Source organism: Lethenteron reissneri, chromosome 38 (genome assembly GCF_015708825.2).
Source record: "Lethenteron reissneri isolate LAM-NWPU_2019-01 chromosome 38, ASM1570882v1, whole genome shotgun sequence".
In the NCBI taxonomy this organism is placed as follows: domain Eukaryota; kingdom Metazoa; phylum Chordata; class Hyperoartia; order Petromyzontiformes; family Petromyzontidae; genus Lethenteron; species Lethenteron reissneri.
In genome coordinates, this window is record NC_083816.1 from 10,117,045 (window position 1) to 10,138,212 (window position 21,168).

Here is a 21,168-nt window from a genome sequence, read left to right on the forward strand (position 1 = left end):
AGCAAGCAAGCGAACTTAAAATAAAGGATTTAAAAACGACCGAAAGATTTGCACGGTCGTAAGCAAGCAAGCAAGCACGCAAGCAAGCAAGGAAGCGCACTTAATATAAAGGATAAAAAAAAAGATGAATGTGAATAAATACATAGGGTTTGGTGAAACAAAGTAAGGGGCCGTCCATAAATGACGTCACGCGATTTTTGACGATTTTTTTTACCCCCCCCCCATCGTCACACGGCGTCACAAAGTCAGACCCCCCCTCAAATATGACGTCACAAAGCTCTGCCCCCTCCGCCCCCCCCCAAAACCATATTTCCATTTATAAAATAAAACATGCTTCAAATTGCTTTAAACTATTGTCATTGTAGTGCGTATTTAATGTGGCGCTGCACTCTGATGTTGTAGGAGAAAACATTTATTAAAAGTCTATTTAATTTAGAACGTGTTGTCTATATTTATTTAAAGTTGCGCATTTTGATGTGACATCACATTTCTCAAACCCCCCCCCCCCACCGTCGCTAATTGTCACAAATGTCTGACCCCCCCCCCCCAGGTGCGTGACGTCATTTATGGACGGCCCCTTACGTGCCAGTGTTTGATTTGTGTTTCGATTATTGAAGTCCTCAAGACATCTGGACATGCCTCGCATCCCTAGAAAGCGCATCCTGCACCCCAGGTTAAGGACCACTGGTTCACGGATTACGGACGATTCACGCTCACGGCCAACACCAGTGATAATTAATCGAACCGGTGCTGGGCCTCTCCTAGGTCGACTCAGCCTCAAATGAGTACCTGGTACGGTGTGTAAAAAAAAAAGCATCGCCACCGGAGAGGCAAAGTTGGCCGGTGGTGTTTGCTGACCCCCCACCCCCTCGTGTACCGTTCCAGGCTTCATCGGTGCTCGCTAACAGCACTTGCCCCTACAGTCTGTTAAAGACGGTCTTTGTGCATGGTATAGTGGGGGTGTGCGTTGTGGGTGAGGTTTCTATTGTGAGTGGGTGTGTATATTGTGGCTGGGTGTCCAGGAGTGTATGTATCTGTGCATGATGGAGAGGGTGTGTGTGTGTGTTGTAGCTGATGTGTTCAGAGGGCTATGCATGCGTTTTGCAAGTGGTGGGTGAAGCAGCTGCGATGGACGAACGAGTGGCTGTGGGAGGCGCACCTCGTGAATGCAATGGGCTGGTGTTGCTGCTGCAGCGTTCGTGTCTGGCATGGGTGTTGGGGGAGTTGTCCGTGGGTCTCCAATGAGCTGCCTGGAATGAGGGCACCTCCTCTGTGTATGAATGACACGGAGGCTCTTTTGGGTTTTTTTGGCAAAGCCAGTTGATGGTCGAGTGCAAGCAAACGAATTATTCCAGATTTGAATTTTTCGTGACTGCAAGGATGCACACTCTTTGGTTCTTTCGGTAAAGTCACGCGGATGAAAAATAATAAAATGAAAATAACTAAATTAAATCACGACGTTTCGGAGGCAACACGAGCTTCCGTCATCAGGTGGAACAGCCACAGAAAAAAATGACCAGCCCCACCCCTCCCATTTTTGGATGCACGACGGACGGAGACAATAATCCCCTGTGGGCTGGTGGAACCAGGTGGTTCCTACCAGTAAAATTAAACTAAATTTCATTTTACCAGGTAAGGCCCACTGAGTTATAAAACTCTTTTTCATAAACGACGTGGCCACAAATGACATCTCAACTAAGTTCGCTTATTACGTGGAGATTGACAGCAGCCAAATACTCCACAAACGCAAGTTTCTAAAAGTGGAGGGGGGGGGGGGGAAACGGAGGATCCTGGGAAAAAAATCCACGCCACCACGGGGAGAACACAAAAACCCAAAATAAACAGCAGGCGTCAAGGTCGGGATCGAGCCCACGACCTCCTGTACACCAGGCGAGATAGTGAACATCTCTTATTACCACGGCGGCACCCTTACGATAGCCGTGGCAGGCAATCGAACTCGGCTGATCAGGTTTATCGTTTATATAAAAAAAGAGACGGGTTTAAAGTTAAAAACATTTATACAGTTTTTAAAATGCAACAATATAACGTGTCACAATTCAACTTCTGTAAACCAAAAGCCAGGACCGCTTTAAAAACATTGTCGCGAAAACTATGTACACGGTCACCAAGCGAGTAACACTGGTCATATTATTCAGTGCTATACAGCGACATTCTATTTTCATTGACAGAAACTTGTACACATCAAATAGATGTTTCTTCAAGATTCAAGGGCTAAAAAAAAAAAAATCACAGCATTTTGCTCTCATCCATACTACCCATCGATGCACTTTGCAGTGGTTAATGCAGGTGGGAAAGTAGAAATGCTTCTAAAAGAGCAGATTGTTGGGTTGTTTATGTAAGGGATGTAATGTAGATACGAATCAGAACGTTAAAAATGCTATGGGGGAAACGATTAAAGCATTATTTTTTTTCTCAACCACACCGAGTCGTGTTAAACCTTTAAAAATGCGTCAATTTAATCACAAGCAACACAATGAGAAATGCCCATTTTAAAATGTGGAAAGTTTCAGGCATTTAAAACAAAACTAAAAATATACCGTGCTTATTGTTGAACTTCACTCCTATCTGCAGAAGCGATATTTTTTAGATAAAAAAGGCACTGGTGCAAGAGTGGGAGGAGGCTTGCATAACATTAAATTAAAATATATAAAAAAAGAGACGTTCTTGCCAAAAATGTTCTCAAAATGATCCATCCATAATTTAAAAATATAATTTTACGTTAACAAGTTAAAGGCTAGGGTGACATGCTTTCGCAAGTGGCCTGAAGACCCAAGTCCAGGTAGCTGACAAAACGGCCAATTAAATAAATTATTTTCACAAGAACCCTGCTGACATTGAGATCTCATTTTTGGCAGAACACCTTGCCGCCTTCAAAAATTCAGATGCAAATAAAAAGCTCCCCTCATTTGACGAACGTGTGGATCATGGTAGCAAGACGGCTCCTTAAAAACAAATTAAACAAAAAAAATTTGCGGCACGGTTAAAATTGTACATTCACAATCTCGACAGGAGTGTGCGTTGCCAAATGATCAATCTTTCCAACCAATAACGAACCCATCGGGTTTCAAGCACACATCATTTGGTGATGGGCTGTTGGCAGTGGTGCATAGGCACAATTAACAATAAAAAAAAAACAATCGTCAATAACACTGCTTCAATATAAAATATATATAAAATCAGAAATGCTTCATGCCCATCACGTGCTATTAAAGGCCTATTGCAGCATCCCACATTGTAGCAAAGCACAACAATGGGTTGTGTGCTCTATATAGCAATATTTGCAAATGTTGAATTTCCTGCCTGTCTGTAGGGCGACTATTTGGTGGAAGTATCAGGAAGGCTGTTACATGCTCTGGTTTCCACCTGGGGGGAAAAGGATGAAATTGCTGTGAAGGAATTTCAGTTCATTTTGGCATCCTCTTTTGAGCTTCCCAGGAAAGTAGCTTTTATTTGAAAATCAGTGCCATGTTTAAATGGAAGGCCACTCTGATACACTGTTAAAGTTAGACGTTTCTTTTGCTTAGCCAGGTGAACTCAAAAGAGACCAGGATAGTCTCATTTTGCAATAGTGACCTGCTGGAGCACCAAAATTACAAAATAAAATTAAGTAAGGTTCAGAAAACAAATAGAAGACATTGGATGCCCTCTGCAATTTGGTCATCCGCGTTACATCTGATGCAGCTCTGGATTTATCTGCAAAGGCAACGATGGACATGTGAAAACAATGGTGGTACTCTAATAAGTTGAGCTACTTTTATTGACCTCATTAGGGATGGTAGTGGACCGAGGTGATCACGACAGAGATTTAACACCCTTGATTAACCCCCCATTGATGCCACAATTTTTTCACACCTGCACATTAAATATCTCATCATCTCTCATACATACATACATCATAATCAATGCCAGAAAGGCTTCTCCATGCCATCCCCCCCATTGGTTCGACATTTATACTGTTCATCTTGCTGCCGTGCACGAACTATCATCCGTGCAAAATCTCCACAGCGACTGTCTTCTCGGATGCATCACCAGTCGGATTATTCCTTCTCGTGATGTGGCTGATGAGTGCTCACTTCTACATGCTGGCACCAATTCTCCTTGTTTGTTGTCGCGTGTTTTTTCTACCATCTTGTGCTGTTCGTTTTTTTTACTCTACAGATAACTCTTGATTCACGAAAGTTCGGTAAACTAAATTTCGCGTAAACACAATTGACAAATTATGGACACTTTTCACGGTTAACAAAATCAAATTTCCGCATTATCAAAATTTCACGTGGGATGAGACAAGAACCATCCAGGAGGCTGCGTCATCCATCCACCGACAGCCTCAGTATCCCTGCAGTGGAACTGGAGCGCCTCCACAGTCATACCTTTGCAGTCATTCCAACAGATCTTTTGGTGAATTCCCAGAAAAGGTTAATAGTTTTTTACAATTATTCAATCGTTTTAATATTCCTGTTCTTTATTATTATTATTGCATTACGAAGAGCGATATCTGGGTATATTTTTAGGTTGGGCGTAGAGAGTTGGAATGACTGTATGAAACATCCCCAATATTTCGTATTAAATTAATGGGAAGTCATTCTGATTTGACGAACTTTCGTTTTACACGTGCCTTTTTAAAGAACGCATCTCCCCTTTTGTAAGTCTAGCGATGCCAGTGTTGCCAGTTTCTCCTGCACAGCCTTCTTCTATGGTCTCGTCTGACCTCTCTACACATTGTCCATTTAAGCCGATTTTTTTGTCATGTTTTGTCCATCACATTCCATCTCTGCAAATCTGCCAATCCTCCCTGTGACATGTTGGTCTGTGCAATAATATGAAATAAGCATAGCATTTATATAAAAGTCTAAAATAATGCATCCTCGTGGAGGCGAGTATTGTGGGTACATTACAGGACCTCCAGTTGACCAACATCAGCCGTTTCAATGACGATTTCCACCAAGACGGTCAGGGCCCCACATGTCTTCCCCCTTTCCCCCCGAATGGCACAACCAGGGCTTCATGCAACCCTGACCACCCACACACAATTCTGATAATCCTACAGTCCTGTTCGGAATTGCATTCAATTCTAAGCATGGAACTATGAGATAAACGTGTTGTTAATAAAGGAGAGTCACCCCAGATTTGTTTCGCACGCGTTTCCAAGCCGCCGTTATGAATAAACGCGCAACTACGAGACCGTCAAGGACTTATAAAAGAAACCTTTCCGTCAACTCGGTGTGGGGAGGGGGTGGGGAGACACGAGGAGGCTCGGCCCACTCCTCACGAGCTCGGTGGCCGATGGGAATGCCAGCGCGTCCCGCGCAAAGCGCTCGAGGCGTTTGCGTGGCGACACCTGGCGCCTCTGACGGCAGTTCACTCCGTGCAGCATCTTGCCGGCCAGGTAGTGCAGCCACAGCACGTTGGTGTGTGGGGAGTAGGCTGCCCAGTTGTTACTGTAAAAACGAGCATATGGAGAGGTCAAAAAGGAAGGGCAAGAGGGGTCAGTTCAGAATCATGAAGTTTGCTTTGTTTATTTTGTTCACAAATATGGCATTTAAACCAAGCGAGTCAACATTTCTTTCAATTATTTGTACAAGGCAATGTTGGCTATCAACAACAAGGCAACTCCTATGACTAATTGGGAATGGGATGCAAGCGTAGGATTGATCACCCTGTCGCTGGCCGCCTTTGGGGAGGGTGTATAGTATGAAAGGCCGAAACACCCTAGGAACCAAAGGGTCACTACTGACGATGCGCTCCCCAAATTTCACCAGGCTCACTGTTCATGAACTCTTGGAAGTGCTTACACAAAGGATAGTAACATCTCATCCTGTGTTCTTTGGAATCTGGAAAATGCATGAGGATTGAGTAAAAACGTCAGTAGTGTACATTCCATGGAGTAGTATTACAACTCTACTGTTGAGACTTTAATATCAATCACCTCTTTTAACAAAGTGAGTTACTTCAAAAAATGTGTTTTGTAATAATTATATTCTAGAATATTTTCATTTGAATGCTGCAAATCAGTCCATGTTCTTCATGTTCACTTTGCAGTCGAGGGTATGGTTTATAAAACCCCCAAAACCTCCCAAGAGGCTACAGGAAGCAAGCAAATATAACATTTCTGATATTAGGGAGCCACTAGAGCTATGGTTAGTGGTCCTTACCAGGCACCTCCAATTAGCGCAGTTGGCTAAACACGGTGCGAAAGAAATACGTAGTTATTTTTATCTAGCTGGACTCTTCCAATGTACACACAGATAGACAGTTTTGTCCAAACCTAACCTCAGTGATGCAACCACGGCATCAATCAGGGGAGGGGTGAGGAGACGGCAGGGGATGAGACTCACTTGTTTTCATTGCGCATCATGCGGTAAATGTCGTACTGATAGTCACCCTGACCCTGGAAAAGCATCTCGTCCGATGCCATGTCGGAGAACTTCTTAATTCCTTCTGCACAAGCGACACCACCAACACAACCACCAACGATATTATTATAATAATCATCATCGCCAACAATTATCTAAATATACCACAGCATGAACCCCTGTTGGAAGCAAGCGATTAAATGTTGACACTACACAGTACAGATGTGATGTAACAATCCACCTTCCACGTTAGAGGAACCATCATTCTGGATTAAATTCATGCATCGATCCTTTATTTTACGAATGCTATGCGTTTTGACACCTTGTAGGATGGTGTCGGCTTGCGAAGAACTGGTCACCGGAACAATGCGCATGGTGAAAGGTGGAATGCGTGTCGATTTTTTTTCACGATCATGTAGGGAAATTGCGGAAATAGGGATGTTTTGGGATGTAAATAACGAGACAAAAATTTTATAATAAATCATCATGTAAAAATATACTCTATAATTTATTTCATGTACTATCATAAGCATAGAAATCGATTTTAAATCCATGAATTAAAGCGTCACTACATTCCTAGTGCTTGTATTACAAACTCCGTCTGGTCTTGCGATTGGCATTTGTACATGTGATCACATGCCCTTGATGAAAAAAAAGGGGGGGGGGAGGAATAAACATCACTTATCAAAAAAAGCTATCTAAAGAGCACGCACTACATCTCACAAGATAAAGCGTGTTGACGTAGTATATTTTTGCAGGCGACTTAGCAACTCAGGTGGCCCAAAACTACATGAAGCGCACAAAATAAATGTCACATCGTGGGTTTTTATTGGTGCAGTCATTGGCGACGAGGGACCAGAGACAAATCAACTCGCCGCACCCAGCGATTCGTTTCAACAAATGGGCGGCCGCACACACATTCAAACCCTAAGATCTCGGCTCATTGTGCGGACCTCCGAGATTGTCCAAATTGCACGTGTGGCAACTCGCTCCGACGACGCGCACACTGACCGTGTTCCATGCGGGACAGCGTGTAATCGATGATTTTCGCCTGCACGCCGTGCGTGGGCATGCTGAACGTTTGGCCGAACAGCCGGTAGCTCAGTTTCTTCTTCTTGGTCTGCTTCACCAGAACGTTGCCCCAGTGCAGGTCCCTTGCACAGCAGGAAAAAGCAATTGACGCACAGGAGGCGAATAAAAGTTCCCAATGGCAACACGCCGAGGAAAGTGATGGTGATATGAAACTAAGCAACAAAAACTAACCTGCCAATCTTTTTTTATTTGCCCCTTTTCTCTCCGTCACAGATAAGCTCCAGGCGTTATGTCACGCGAACGGTTGCAAAAGATCGTGTCATTTCACTCGGCTTCTGCCGTACAATCTACTCTGACATTGCTGTATGACAGTTGAACTGACATTAATTTTGAGAGCTGCAATTGATATGAATTAAGTGCAACACCAAATTTACTGCGCTATTTTTTTGTGTGCAGTCATTGGCGATTGGTCTAATACCATTAACCCACTGCACTTGAGAACCCAGTTTTAAGGATGGGTGGGTGTCAGGATTCAAACCAAGGGTGTTAGTTAGCACTGTCTTAGTAGTCCAAGCCAGCACCGGTAGAAGCCACCTGGCAAACCTCCACACTAAATATGTTACTTGTGTTGAATGGTGCGTAAGAAATTATTATTTGTAATGAGCAATGTGTGCAGAGTTGAACTAAACTACAGATTTTTTTTTATTTTACCAGGTAAGGCCCACCGAGCTATAAAAAGCTCTTTTTCATAAGAAACCTGGCCATAAAATGATAGCTCAATAAAGTGGCTTATCATCATGCTGAAATGTTTCGCAGCCAAATACTCTAAAACACACGTTTATAAATGTGTAGGGAAAAACCGGAGGACCCGGAAAATAATCCACACAACCATGGGGAGAACATGCACACTCAAAAATATACAGGGCGTCATGGTCGGGACCGAAACCACAACCTCCTATATACCAGGCGAGGGAGCTAACATCTTGCCATCCATGGCAGCCCTTATCGTAAAACTCTAAAAAAACATTAGGATGGCGAAAGAGGAAAAACAGACTCAATCATCGCAACCCCACATCGTGTCATTCTATTAGAACGGCAAAAGAGTGGGCGGGAGAATTGCGGCACGCCTAACCCAAGTGGGGTTCCTTCTGCTACGCTGAACGAAAGACGCTGGGGACGGCGAGCGAATGGCTGCGCCTGTACCTGTGCTCAAAGCATATGGCCTCCTCGGCCACAGCCAGGGCGACCAGCACCTGTTGCAGCACGGCGAGCATCTGCAGCATCGACGAGAACTGCAAAAAAAAAACAGAGGATGATCTCTCACCGGGGCGCAAGGACGATGATGGCGGCGCAAGGAGGAACACAGCTTAAAATGTTTAACACGTAGTAGGCTTTCGCGACCAATATCATCCATAAGGTTTTTTTGGGTTATATAAATGTGTCGTTAAACCACCACCACCCGACACAGCCAACTTGTAAGGGTTGTCACGTAAACAGAACGTGCCAAGTCGTCACTAGCACAGCACACCGGTGTGTTGGAGAGCCAAGCCACAACATTTACAATCTGAGTACGTTTCGCCAGTAATTACAATTAGCTTCATCAGGCGACAGCCAGATTTGTGGAAAAGTCTAACCGTTTCGTTCCTTATATAGAGGCGTAGATGTGGTGACCATGCTTCTGCGCTGGAGAAACAGGACCGGAAGGACACCGCAGAACTACTGCCTAGTTCATATCAATGGGGGATTCGTACAAAACGCAAGACTGTGTGGTCCTTCATTATTCAATACCTGATAGGTCTCCAAGCTGGTGCCCCCCTCCTCAAACTCAAATACAATAAAGAGTTGGGAATCTGTAAAGAAGTCTGGTGAAGGGCAAAACAAGGCATAAAGCATAGGTGAAGTATCAGACATTTGCAAACACACAGTAAATATATTATAAATCCAATGTCTGATCGAAAACATTTTTAAAGACAGACATGCAAAGATCCAACCATCCAAAGATCCAACCATCCCATGCAATTCCATGACTTGTCATGATTCTGGGCCACGATTCCAGTCAGGAATCTATTTGTTCTGGATTCGTTTGTACAGTCTGGTCCGTACAGTTGCTAATTTTCTCGTCTCATTTATGCAGTTTTGTTCACCATTTACCCAATATAACCTTAGTATATGCAATGAAAAAAATAAGTCACGTACAAAATCAGATGCATGTATAATGAAAATTACAATAGACTTTTAATTGATGAATGCATCTTTATACAGGTCTACCTTGCGTACAAACTTGCTATTTGAAACGAGACGACAGGATTGTCATGAAAAGAATGATTGATAAGTTAGACATGGCACAAACCAAATATTTACTAAATATTGTAATCCTGAATTCACGCTCTCATACAACAGAATAATAATAATGTAAAGCTGTTGAATGGAGGCCTTCCCATGCCACGTCAGTCCTGAGTGTTGTTTGACGATACTCTCCCACAGCAGTCAGTGTGGATTAGTGAAAGGCTTTCCCAGAATCGGTTAAAATATCACTCTCCACCGGTGTTAACCATGATCGGGAATCAAAGGTTTGCCACGTCTGTGGAGTAGTGCGTAGAACACACTGCGCCTCTGATCCAGCCCAGACTAAAACTTGCATCACTACTTTTTTTTTTAATGGGGAGCACCTCTACGTGGGTGCATATAGTTAGAGAGAAAAAAAATTGGAAAGCGGCAGGGATCGGACGCTTTACTCACCAGGGCAGTCGTTGTCGGATATTTTGTTCTCATGGAATTCATTCCACGCTTCCAACAGACGGTCCGGGTAAGATCCCTGCAGGCAGCGCAGACTAGAGGCACATGCACACACCGGATGGGTGCTGTCAAACACAGATGGAGGAACCCCAGCAGCATGGCACTCGAGGGTAGAGAGTTCAGCAATTCAGTTGAAGAAATGGTATGCCGAGTATGTTAGCACACATATACGCACACACAATACTAATTGGATGCGTGCAGGATACAAACGCGACCGTATCTCAAGACGCTGAAAGTTACAGTTGTGGCCATCTTTTTAGAGAAACAGTCATATGCAGAGCATGCAAAGGTACTGAGCCTGGACTTCTAAAGAGGGAAGAAATTGACCAGCATGCATGACGAGGGAGGGGGAGCTCCAGACCAAATCAATGAATAACCTGCACGAGGATATAATTATTGTAATCATTCATGCTGTTGACTGAAGCTTTCACATATAACCAAATTACATTGAAAGTATTCTTAGGTTTTTTCGGTAAAGTCACGTGACTTGCAGTCACGAAAGCTTCAAATCTACATTGAAAGTGCCCATTCTCACCACATCTCCGGCTTAATCTGGTTAGCGCTTGGGAAGACTGCCAAGAACAGAAGGTATTGCAGACTTGGGCTACGAGATGGCAGTGAAACAATTAATTCTTGAATCCATCTGTGCATAGCTTTTAAGTGTTACTTAACACTAGGATTTTCTCCCGGTAATCCTATTTCCTCCCCCACGTAAAGCCAAACGCTCATTAGTAGAATGGGTCAAACATCTTGCTAGCACCAACACAATAGGCGAGATTCTATACAGGTCCATTTGCCAACTCACCTATTCAGCTTGATGAAGTTTTCAGATTGGTTCCGATCCCCTTCATGTAGGTTGCTCAATTGCCTGTAAAAAAAAGGTTTATGCTTTTCCATAATACAGGGTTTTTTTAAAATATTGGTTGCGAAAGTCTACGTGTTTTATGCTCTTGTAAGTTACTGCTTATTTTTGCCACTGCGGCCAATTCTGTTAGGGTCTTATTCACATGACAAACATTAACTTATCAATACCTTCAAAAATGGTTTCTAAACACCAAAAGTAGCACGCTGACAGTAATCACACGTGCACCAAGACACGTAAATAATTGTGACTTTTCCGCAAATGAAATACAGGTGGTGTGAAAGCGTACTTGGAGATCATGATTTCGGGAAGGATTTCTTTAAAAGATTTCTGGGATTCTTCATTCACCAATGCACTGCCCTCGATAGGAACCACCTAGTCAAGACAAGCAGAGTGAAAAAGCACACACCACCACCACAAAGATGAATAAATGCTTCAGTTTATAAACATGGAGTAATGTGTCCATTCACCATTGAAGTATATTCTTCTTCTTGGTTCTTTCGGTAAAGTCACGTAGAAGGGAAGTAATAAAATAATAAAAATAAAACATAATAACGTCGTGAGAATTCTTTTATTATGTTTTATTTTTATTATTTTATTACTTCCCTTCTACGTGACTTTACCGAAAGAACCAAGAAGATGAATCCCTGCAGTCACGAAAGCTTTAAATCGAAAAGTATATTCTTCTTACACCAATGATGCATGTAATGAATTGTGTGAAATTCAATTATGATGCATACAAACTGCACACAAATAATATTGGCAAATTGAGCGAAAAAAACTGTACATATGAAAACGAAAATATATAATAAAGGTCTTTGGGTTATAGAGTAAATGTGTCATTAACCCACCTCCACCCGACACAGCCAATTATCAAAGGTTCATCACGGGAACAAAAAGTGCCAATTAGTTACGACTTAATGACATGTACGTGATCTAACCTACATACCTTTACGATTAATAATATTGGTCACGAAGGCCTACATGTTCAATTGAGAATGGAAATTATATCAACAAGATGAAATGAGAAATATATTCTTGAATTGAATACCCCACAGTGCCAATTAATCAATTTGTTACGGAGGTTGAATTGTAACATGCCTAGTAGTTGTTTATAATGACAATAGAACTTATATACTTTGATCAATAATAACAATCGTAAACAAAAATGTATATCCCTTTATCCAGTGCTGGATTAAGCCCTCCCCATGCCATGATGGTTATGGATGTTGTTTAACCATTCATCACTATTTAAGATGTTACTTGGTCTGTCAAAATTACAACACAGTTTGGGAATGCAATCTAATACAAGTAGTTACTGCTGTACAGCACTAAACTGGGATTGTGTAGCACATGTTTCTATGCAGTGTAGACCCATCTAAAAACTCAACGTTGCATTCCTCACCTATTTTTTATACGCTTTTATTTAACTCACTTCGTCTGTTGCATCCTCAATTTTTACACACTTCCAAATGTGCTATCGACTGCAAACTTCGTATAGGTATGTCATACCGATGACAGTACTATATTCTAGCATTGAAAATTAAAATATATTTTTTAAACTATCTTTATTACGGCTCCAATTGTCGACGCTCAACTCACGTTGGCTGTAAATCACCACGCTCCCTTACGTTACGGCAAGCCACGCCGATGGGCGGGAGATGTGGAAGGAGGGGCGATGGGGGAAGGAGGCAGGGGGAGGGGCAGCTCGGATAGTACATTTCATTAAAGCGTGTTTAAAAAAAAAGTATTTTAAAATATTTTATTAGAACTCTGATCTTCCAATGTTAAGGATCCAACTCCACAAAAAGCATCATTACTGTACATGTGGGATGCTGTACATCCACCATCCACCTACATTAACTTATAACCAACTAAACAAATCTGGCAGTAACAAAAAATAACAGGAGCACTTTAGGCAAGCGCATACACAAGCGGCCTTCTCCGAGCTTCCAGAGTGACTTTGCACTCCAAATAGTTGTTTTGTATTGAATGGGTGCTGTTGTGTTAACTTTCTAACCCACCCCAAATGGACACGCGAGATAAAGAGCTTCCATCTAGCTCATCGATATTTCTCCGGGACAAATAAAGATCCCCGATCGCGACTCAAAAAAGGAACTCTTCAGTCGCTACCTTGAAGACGGAGACTTCGTCGCGACCGTTGCACATGCGGAACACCTCTCCGTAAACCCCCTCCCCAACCTTGACGCAGCTGCCCCGCTCAACCGACAGCAGCCACTGCGAGAAGGCCAAAGGGCCCATCTGCTTGCATTCTCGGTAAATGTTCTCCTCCGCCAACCCTGCCTCTGTATCTTGGATGGAATCGTCGTAAATCATCGGGCTCTGTGGGTTGAGAACGAAGAGACCCGTGGGTGTCACATTAAAAAATGCAAGATGATGCATTGTTGCAAATGTAGCGTCGGAAATATATAGCACACACCGCCATGTTAATACTTATCCGTTTGTTGCGGGCACAGGTCTATAGGGGGTGCCACCCTGGGTTAGAGAGAGAGCCGGGAACGTTAAGGGACCGAGTTCTCACCCCCCCCGACCCCAGGTGAGGGGTTGGGGGGTTATTCTAGAGTCCCCTGGAAGGTTCCAGAAAGGGGGCGGTACCAGGGGCGGAGAGTCTCCGAGGTGGGTATAAAAGAAGGACCCTAGGACGATTCTGGGGAGTGCTCTCAAGACGAAGACAGAAGACCAGCTAGGCTAGGACCCTGGGACCCCGGGACCCGACGTCCTTGTAAGGACCAGTGGTCGAGACCCACACCTTGGCTGGGTCGGGTCAGTTTAGCCTCCCCTACACCACCCTTAGTCGGAGGACTCCGAGCCCGTATCCCTAGTGATAGGGCCACGTCAGCGCGGAGGCCATACCTCCCCAGGTAGTGGGAGTGTAAAGGGGGCTTTCTGTTTAAAATTTACAATAAACCGTGTTGCCTCTAAAAACTACGTCGCCAGTCTCCGTGGAAGCCACTACACAAATGTTAAAAAGGAAAAAAGATTCACAGGAAAGCATGGTCTTCGATTGTCTTCATTTTGACAATATCTAGCCACATTTGGGTGCGAAATTATATTGGGGATGCAAGAGTTATCCTTTCGCGTAATCATTTAAAATTGTATATTTCTAAGACGAGATTTACAGTTACTTTGGGCTTGCTAAAATAAATCGGGAGCTGGAACATTCAACAACAAAACAGAAAATGATCAATCGCATTAAAAAAGTGGCCAGTTACGGATGCACTGGAGCAAATGTTTCAGCTGCACAAGGCTCTTACTAGAAACGCGTTGTATGCACCACTGTTGTCGTCCATATCCACGAGCTGCAACCCTTGAGCACTCGCCTCCGTGTTGGGACTGTCAGTGGCGCAAGTGGTCACCAGGGAGGGCAGTGGTATCGAAGTGCTAAACTCCGACCGCCGGACCAATGCTGCGTGTTTGTTTGGCGGAGACTCTGGCGTGAACAAAACTGCAGGGCGACAAAGAGTGCTTGCCTTACACCAATAGCAATTTCTAAAACGTTAATTTGCATCCCAGCATAAGTATCACCGCTTTTCAAAACTCGTTGGAAATTAATGTTTATTATTAGGCTCAAGATGAATGTATTCAGGCGTATACATTTTTTTACTTTGTTTGTGTGTACATGATCCCTGCAGCCACTAGTGACTGCAAAATTCAACAGCATTTAAAAAAAATATTTATAAATACAATTTCAACCCCGAATTTAAATAATTAATCGTATTGCCATGGGGAGGGTCAAGCAGAATTATTGCACGTCTATACCGTGCACAAAAAACAGTGCCATTGTCATTCATTGATAACGGAGTGTGAAGAAACATAATGTGCGTGAGCATTTCATACCGGAGTTGCGTCGACCAAGCACCGATTTCATGCGCGACCACTTCTTGCCGTTGTTGGCCAACTTGGGCGTCTGACCAATGTAAGACAGGGTGCTATCACACAGGAAAGACCCGTCGTGCTGAACTTCAGAGGTCTCCGTTCTGGATGTGTCAGGTGTTGCAGAGGGATCATCCTTGCTAAAGTTGTTGGCTAACGTGGGCGTCTGACCAATGTAAGGCAGGCTGCTGTTATCACACAAGGACCCGTCGTGCTGAACTTCAGAGGTCTCCATTCTGGATGTGTCAAGTCTTGCAGAGGGATCATCCTTCCTAAAGTTGTTGGCTAACGTGGGCGTCTGACCAATGTAAAGCAGGCTGCTGTTATCACACAAGGACCCGTCGTGCTGAACTTCGGAGGTCTCCATTCTGGATGTGTCAAGTGTTGCAGAGGGATCATCATTCCTAAAGTTGTTGGCTAACGTGGGCGTCTGACCAATGTAAAGCAGGCTGCTGTTATCACACAAGGACCCGTCGTGCTGCACTTCGGAGGTCTCCGTTCTGGGGGGATCATCGTTCTCCAAGTTGTTGGCTAACTTGGGCGTCTGACCAACGCAAGACTGGCTGCTGTTATCACACAGGGAGGACCCGTCGTGCTGAACTTCAGAGGTCTCCGTTCTGGGGGGATCATCCTTCTCCAAGTTGTTGGCTAACTTGGGCGTCTGACCAATGCAAGACTGGCTGCTGTTATCACACAGGGAGGACCTGTCGTGCTGAACTTCAGAGGTCTCCGTTCTGGGGGGATCATCCTTCTCCAAGTTGTTGGCTAACTTGGGCGTCTGACCAATGCAAGACTGGCTGCTGTTATCACACAGGGAGGACCTGTCGTGCTGAACTTCAGAGGTCTCCGTTCTGGGGGGATCATCCTTCTCCAAGTTGTTGGCTAACTTGGGCGTCTGACCAATGCAAGACTGGCTGCTGTTATCACACAGGGAGGACCTGTCGTGCTGAACTTCAGAGGTCTCCGTTCGGGATGCGACAAGTGTTGCTGTCATGATGGTATTGTCGTGGTCCATGTGATGGGAAGAGTCACTGTCGACCAACAAACCCTCTGCCTTGTCGCTGCACACACTGGCAGACAAGTCAATGGCAACTCCATTGCCTGCCGAGGCGATCTTGTCCATTGCTGCGAGGTGACCTGCTGCGAGACAACTTGTGCACACTTGCACAAGCGAACCGTTTAAATGGCCATTTCTCTTGAGTTTGTGCAAAATCTTAGAACTGACCCTAACTCTATTTTTCTGTAGAAAGCTATGAATATCGTCATGAAGTACAAGATCTTCCAAGGACACTTTACAGTTGCGGAGCCTCATTTGTTTGTTGGCTACATTTACTGTAGAAAAACCCAAATTAGATATGGAACACCTACGTTTTGGTGTACTTGCAAACACAGCTAACTGCTTTGACATACTTTCAACGGATCCGGTCGAAGCTTCGGCATTAAATAAGTCCTCGAAATCGCTCAAAGTGCTTATTTTCTGTTTTCTCGTTACAGTCACAAACCTATTGAAAGGCGATTTGTTGCAAGCGCTTTCCAACAGAAACGACGCATTCCCATCAGCAGACGCTACGTCATGGCCCGTGTCACTTCCTCGCATTTCCCCGACAGGGGAACCCAACTTGCGCGCGTCTTTTTGGGGATTCTCTTGCAAGGGCATCGAGCTCTCGCTTCCCTGGCCACCACTAACCGAGACATCGGACGTCTCTTCCGTTGAATACAGGGAGTCGTCGCTGAATGTTAACCTAATGCCCTTGCGAAATTTATCATCATTGCCATTCTTTCGTGAGGAAGCAAGAGTCGCTTTGAGTTGTTTGTTATCGTCTTCTGCATATGTGAATCTCGATGTTTCTTTAGCCGCAAATCGCTTTCTGCGAACAATAGTTTTTTCTTCCGAAGCAACATCCATTGCTCCGTCTGCCACCCAGGGACTATCTTTAGCTTTACTTCCTCCGCCAGGCAACTTGGGCGTTTTCTTTGATTGCACATCCATCAGTGGGTTAGAAAACAAAAAAACAAACAGAAACTGGTTATTATTGTTCACACAATTACTTGGACTGCGACTACGTTTCTTTTGGAATACCTAGGCGCATCTTCACGATAAGCAACAGGTGTATTTACTCTGAACGTGCAGAAAGGAGGTGGGCAATTACATTTTCGGGCTGAAAGATATTTGAGCATTTAGCAAAATGAGGTTAATAAAATAACGAAGGTCCGCGCATATTTTAAAATTGCGCTTGCCATTTTGCGTTCTAAATTTTTCGGATAAATGCAAAAAATTCGGCCTAGTTATGTGAAATCTCAGATTTGAGAAGAGACTATTGTTTCAGCCAAACCCAAAAGTATGGGATCAAGGAAAATCACGATTACCGTACAAAAGCGGTGCCACATTGGCATCGGGTGTCACTCTTATTTGCATGCAGACAAGTGAAATTAGAAAATTATGTTAATTATCTGAACATTATCTCAATGGATAAACACTTGTAATAGTAACAGATCATGCCGACTAATAAGACTGTTAACAATGTTAGCACGATAGAAAAAAAAATACAATTAGCTTTTGCCGTTACATGGAAAATGCTGTGTGCAATACCGTCATTGTCAAAGTAAAACGAAATTATCTTTAGTTTCTCAACGTTCATCATAGCCCATATTGCATGACCATATCAAAGTACTAAATCTGCCTTGGTTTTATAACCGTGGTTTCTTTTAAAATCCACTCGGCAAGTCTCCATAGCAATGCAAACTACATTACTTCTTCGTCTCTTGTAGAGTATCGCAAGTTAGGTGTAAAATATACTTCCAGGTTTAAGTTTGTGAGCCATGTGATAACGTTGGGATTAGCACGACTAATACTGCAGTTCATTACTGCAATAATTTAATCAACAGCACTGAAACGTGAAGTGCACGCTGCATCCGATCAGTGAATATGGCAACAAATATGCTACCATTGCACGCGAGGACACAAAACTAAATTAACATATGGTAGTGGCATGGCCTAGCCGTAACAAGTTCACCACTTGTTGCAGAGGACCACGATTCGACCATGATAGGTGCCATCAGCTTAAGAGTAGACATTAAAGAACCTCTCACGTGATTTGCAAGAGCAGTTTATTTTGTGCTGCTGGCAGAGTCCAAATTTGCCCAATTAAAAAATTATTCGCAAACTACATACTTAAATCAGAAAATACAATAGTAATCATTGCCCCCTAATGGCAGAAGAATGGTCCTGATCACTTGCAAAGGAGACTATCCTAGCCTCTTGAGTTCTCACCTGGGTGAACAAAACAAAACATCTCCATGCTTGCGAGTAAACTACTGTATTCTTGCTTATAGCAACATGTTCAGGAGCTAAATGCAATTTCAACATCTGCATGCCACAGGGAGGGCTTTAGGAGAGAATTTGTTTCATTTTGCTACTCCGTTGAAGGAGTGTAAACTTCAGTGGTTTACTAGATGGTCCATAGTTTGGGTTGCATAGCCACACACTTGCACCGCGGCTTGTCTTCAATTTTACTTTTACGAAGGGGACACTAAGATTGGTCGCTCGCACTCGTACATGAATGTATGCATATTTGTGTATTGAAAAGTTACGTACCGGATGGTTAACACTGCTCTCCTCCTCAAAACAGGCTTTGAGTTTGAGTAGGGCAGAATCCTTGGCTTTGCGCTGTCTGAGACACAAATACCCCCAAGGTACAGGGATATAATGTCACTGGGAGATCTCACAGAAAACAATACTTGGCATGGAAATTATTTAGAAATTCAAATAGATTCAGGCACGAAAGTACTTGTGCACACGATAATCAATAATTTACAACAAATGCTAATTATAGGCTGTAATATGTAAGCTAAACGAGTGAACACAAGTACACGGGACGGGTCATGGAGAAATATCCAAATTAGATGACAAAAACAGGACGCAAATCTATGCTTGAATGAAACCTCACAGCATAAAATTGTGACATTTCATCAAATTGCTGAGGGAGGTGTGTGGTGGGCATGACTGATGCAACACCTTGTATGCTTCTTTCCCGCGGTGCCGTTCAAGTCGCCGCAATTCAACTCCTCAAAGACGCCCCTCCTGCTGGAATCAATATATTTTTGACGGTCAATGCAAGTTGTGGAAAACATGGTAAAATTGTGATGAAACCACCCCCAGAATAAAACAGCTATGTGAAAGTGCGATTGCAGGATTTCTTGGATTATTGGGACTTGGAGGTTTTTGTTGCAGTTTTGTTGAAAAATAACCTTATCATCTGCCAATCAAGTTCAGGTATCGACGCACACACACACACCGTCTGGCACCGTTTGTATCTCGCACCTCCACGATTAGCCAAGGTTGGCTACGTACGGTGTGAAAGAAGTCCAACATACATATTCCTACATCGTCTCACACACACACCATCAAAGACTTGTCTCAATCACACACACCATCTACCGCCGGATCGCCACTGCGCGTGTGCCAGGCTAGGTGCACCTTTAGGCTATCTGCCTTACGCAGAGGCTGATGCAGGCATCGCTGGTACCAGTCAATCCACTCCGTTCCACAACATTTTGTACCACATTAGCACATCTCCTCTCCAGCCTGTGCCGCGTCCATTTTGCCCCCTTCTATCGGGTCAGGCAGAAGCTGCTTGGGCATAAATTACACTTTTAAAATATTTTTTGTATTTTACCAGGCAAGGCCCACTGGGCTCTATCATTCCTTTTCAGAAGCGACCTGGCCACAAAGGATAGCTCAACGAAGTAGCTTATCATATATGAATGTTGAGCATGTTGTTTATAAATGTTGAGAGAAATCCACGCGACGACGGGGAGAGAGTGAGACACGAAAACTCCAAATATACAGCAGCAGGTGTCAGGGTCGGGACTTAACCCACGAACATCTTGTATACCTTGCGAGGTAGTTAACATCTCCTAGCCACCGTGATTGTGATGAGACACGCAAACTCCAAATATACAGCAGCAGCTGTCAGGTTCGGGACTTAGCCCACGAACCTCATGTATAGCTGGCGAGGTAGTTAACATCTCCTAGCCGTCGTGAGACACGCAAACTCCAAATATACAGCAGCAGTCGTCAGGGTCGGGATCTAACCCCACGACCTCCGATGCATAGCAGGCGAGGGAGTTAACACCTCGCATACATTTCACACTCACCTGCCGTCAGAGCCCTCTTCCTCCATGTCTGAATTGCTGATCTCGGGCGAGAATTCGAACAGATGGTGCGAGGCTGCGATCCACATGGGGTCGGACTCAAAAACATCCCCGCGCCGACGTCCGTACGTCCGCAGCATGCGCCCTCCTCCCTGCATCGTTAACTAAAAGTTGTCCAACGAAGGTCCAGTAGCGCCAATGCGTTCGCTGTCCGTGTCCATTTGCTGTATCACGGCGAGAGAGAAGGGGGTGTGGGGGTGGTGGAGTTGGTGAGGAGGCGGCGGCTGCTACGATTATCGTCGAAAACCCCGGCGAAATCGAGCGCAGGGGTCCGTACAAAAGCAGAACGAGGTGCACTTTGTTGTGTCAAAAGCCGCGGATGGACGGACTTGCGGCGACGGGTTTGTGTTGTTAACGTTGTCGCGTTGATGACGAGGGGCGCCACTTTGTAGATTTAACACACGTGAGGCTTTCGCGACATAAGTTTAACACAGGTGAGGCTTTCGCGACGTTGTAAGTTTAACACACGCGAGGCTTTCGCGACGTTGTAAGTTCAACACAGGCGATGCTTTCGCGACATAACTTTACACGCGAGGTTTTCGCGACGTTGTAAGTTTAACACACGTGAGGCTTTCGCGACATAAGTTTAACACAGGCGAGGCTTTCGCGACATAAGTTTAACACACGTGAGGCTTTCACGACGTAAGTTTAACACAGGCGAGGCTTTCGCGACGTAAGATTAACACAGGCGAAGCTTTCGCGACGTAAGATTAACACAGGTGAGAGCTTTCGCGACATAGGTTTAACACACGCGAGAGCTTTCGCGACGTTCCCTTCGTAACTCACGTGCTGCTTCGCCCACCACTCGCCCCCCACTTCCGCGTTTAAATTCAAAAAGTAAAACAAAACGGGCGTCGACCAATGGCGTTGAAGGCGCCTGCAAGCCGCCTTTTTATTGGTCACCGTGACCAGAAAACGTTGCCCCCCCCCATCTCGCCCCCTTTTTGAAGCCCTCAACCAATCAAAATGTAGGGGGGGGGGCGGGGAAACCGCTTC

General features: G+C 44.3%; 1 protein-coding gene across 3 annotated transcripts; it reads right to left on the reverse strand.

Moving 5' to 3' along the window:
- Window positions 1-2,057: 2,057 nt before the first annotated feature.
- On the reverse strand, window positions 2,058-20,988 carry HASPIN (histone H3 associated protein kinase). 3 transcript variants are annotated; one of them, XM_061567288.1, is made up of 15 exons: window positions 20,959-20,988; window positions 20,116-20,336; window positions 18,974-19,042; window positions 18,554-18,629; window positions 14,923-16,930; window positions 14,340-14,530; window positions 13,198-13,407; window positions 11,354-11,439; window positions 11,008-11,070; window positions 10,146-10,237; window positions 9,195-9,268; window positions 8,610-8,698; window positions 7,386-7,528; window positions 6,357-6,459; window positions 2,058-5,459 (listed from the first exon to the last, which is right to left on the reverse strand). In XM_061567288.1, the coding sequence occupies exons 2-15, from the start codon at window positions 20,268-20,270 to the stop codon at window positions 5,234-5,236; spliced, it is 3,585 nt and encodes a 1,194-aa protein (XP_061423272.1). In that variant the 5' UTR covers window positions 20,271-20,336; window positions 20,959-20,988; the 3' UTR covers window positions 2,058-5,233. The 3 variants fall into 3 exon arrangements, with proteins under 3 accessions (XP_061423272.1, XP_061423273.1, XP_061423271.1); XM_061567289.1 differs by lacking the exon at window positions 20,959-20,988 and adding an exon at window positions 20,924-20,952 and having other exon boundaries at window positions 18,974-19,039; XM_061567287.1 differs by lacking the exon at window positions 20,959-20,988 and adding an exon at window positions 20,924-20,952.
- Between the last annotated feature and the right edge of the window lie 180 nt (window positions 20,989-21,168).

Bases quoted from the DNA above. Each gene is read 5' to 3' on its own strand.
- HASPIN (XM_061567288.1), bottom strand. From the start codon at position 20,270: ATGCAGGGAGGAGGGCGCATGCTGCGGACGTACGGACGTCGGCGCGGG. The intron at 16,931-18,553 runs GTACGTAACTTT...GTGCAATCAAAG, and splicing joins AGAGCAGTGTTAACCATCCG to AAAACGCCCAAGTTGCCTGG. The intron at 14,531-14,922 runs GTATGAAATGCT...GTCGCCCTGCAG, and splicing joins GCTTGGTCGACGCAACTCCG to TTTTGTTCACGCCAGAGTCT.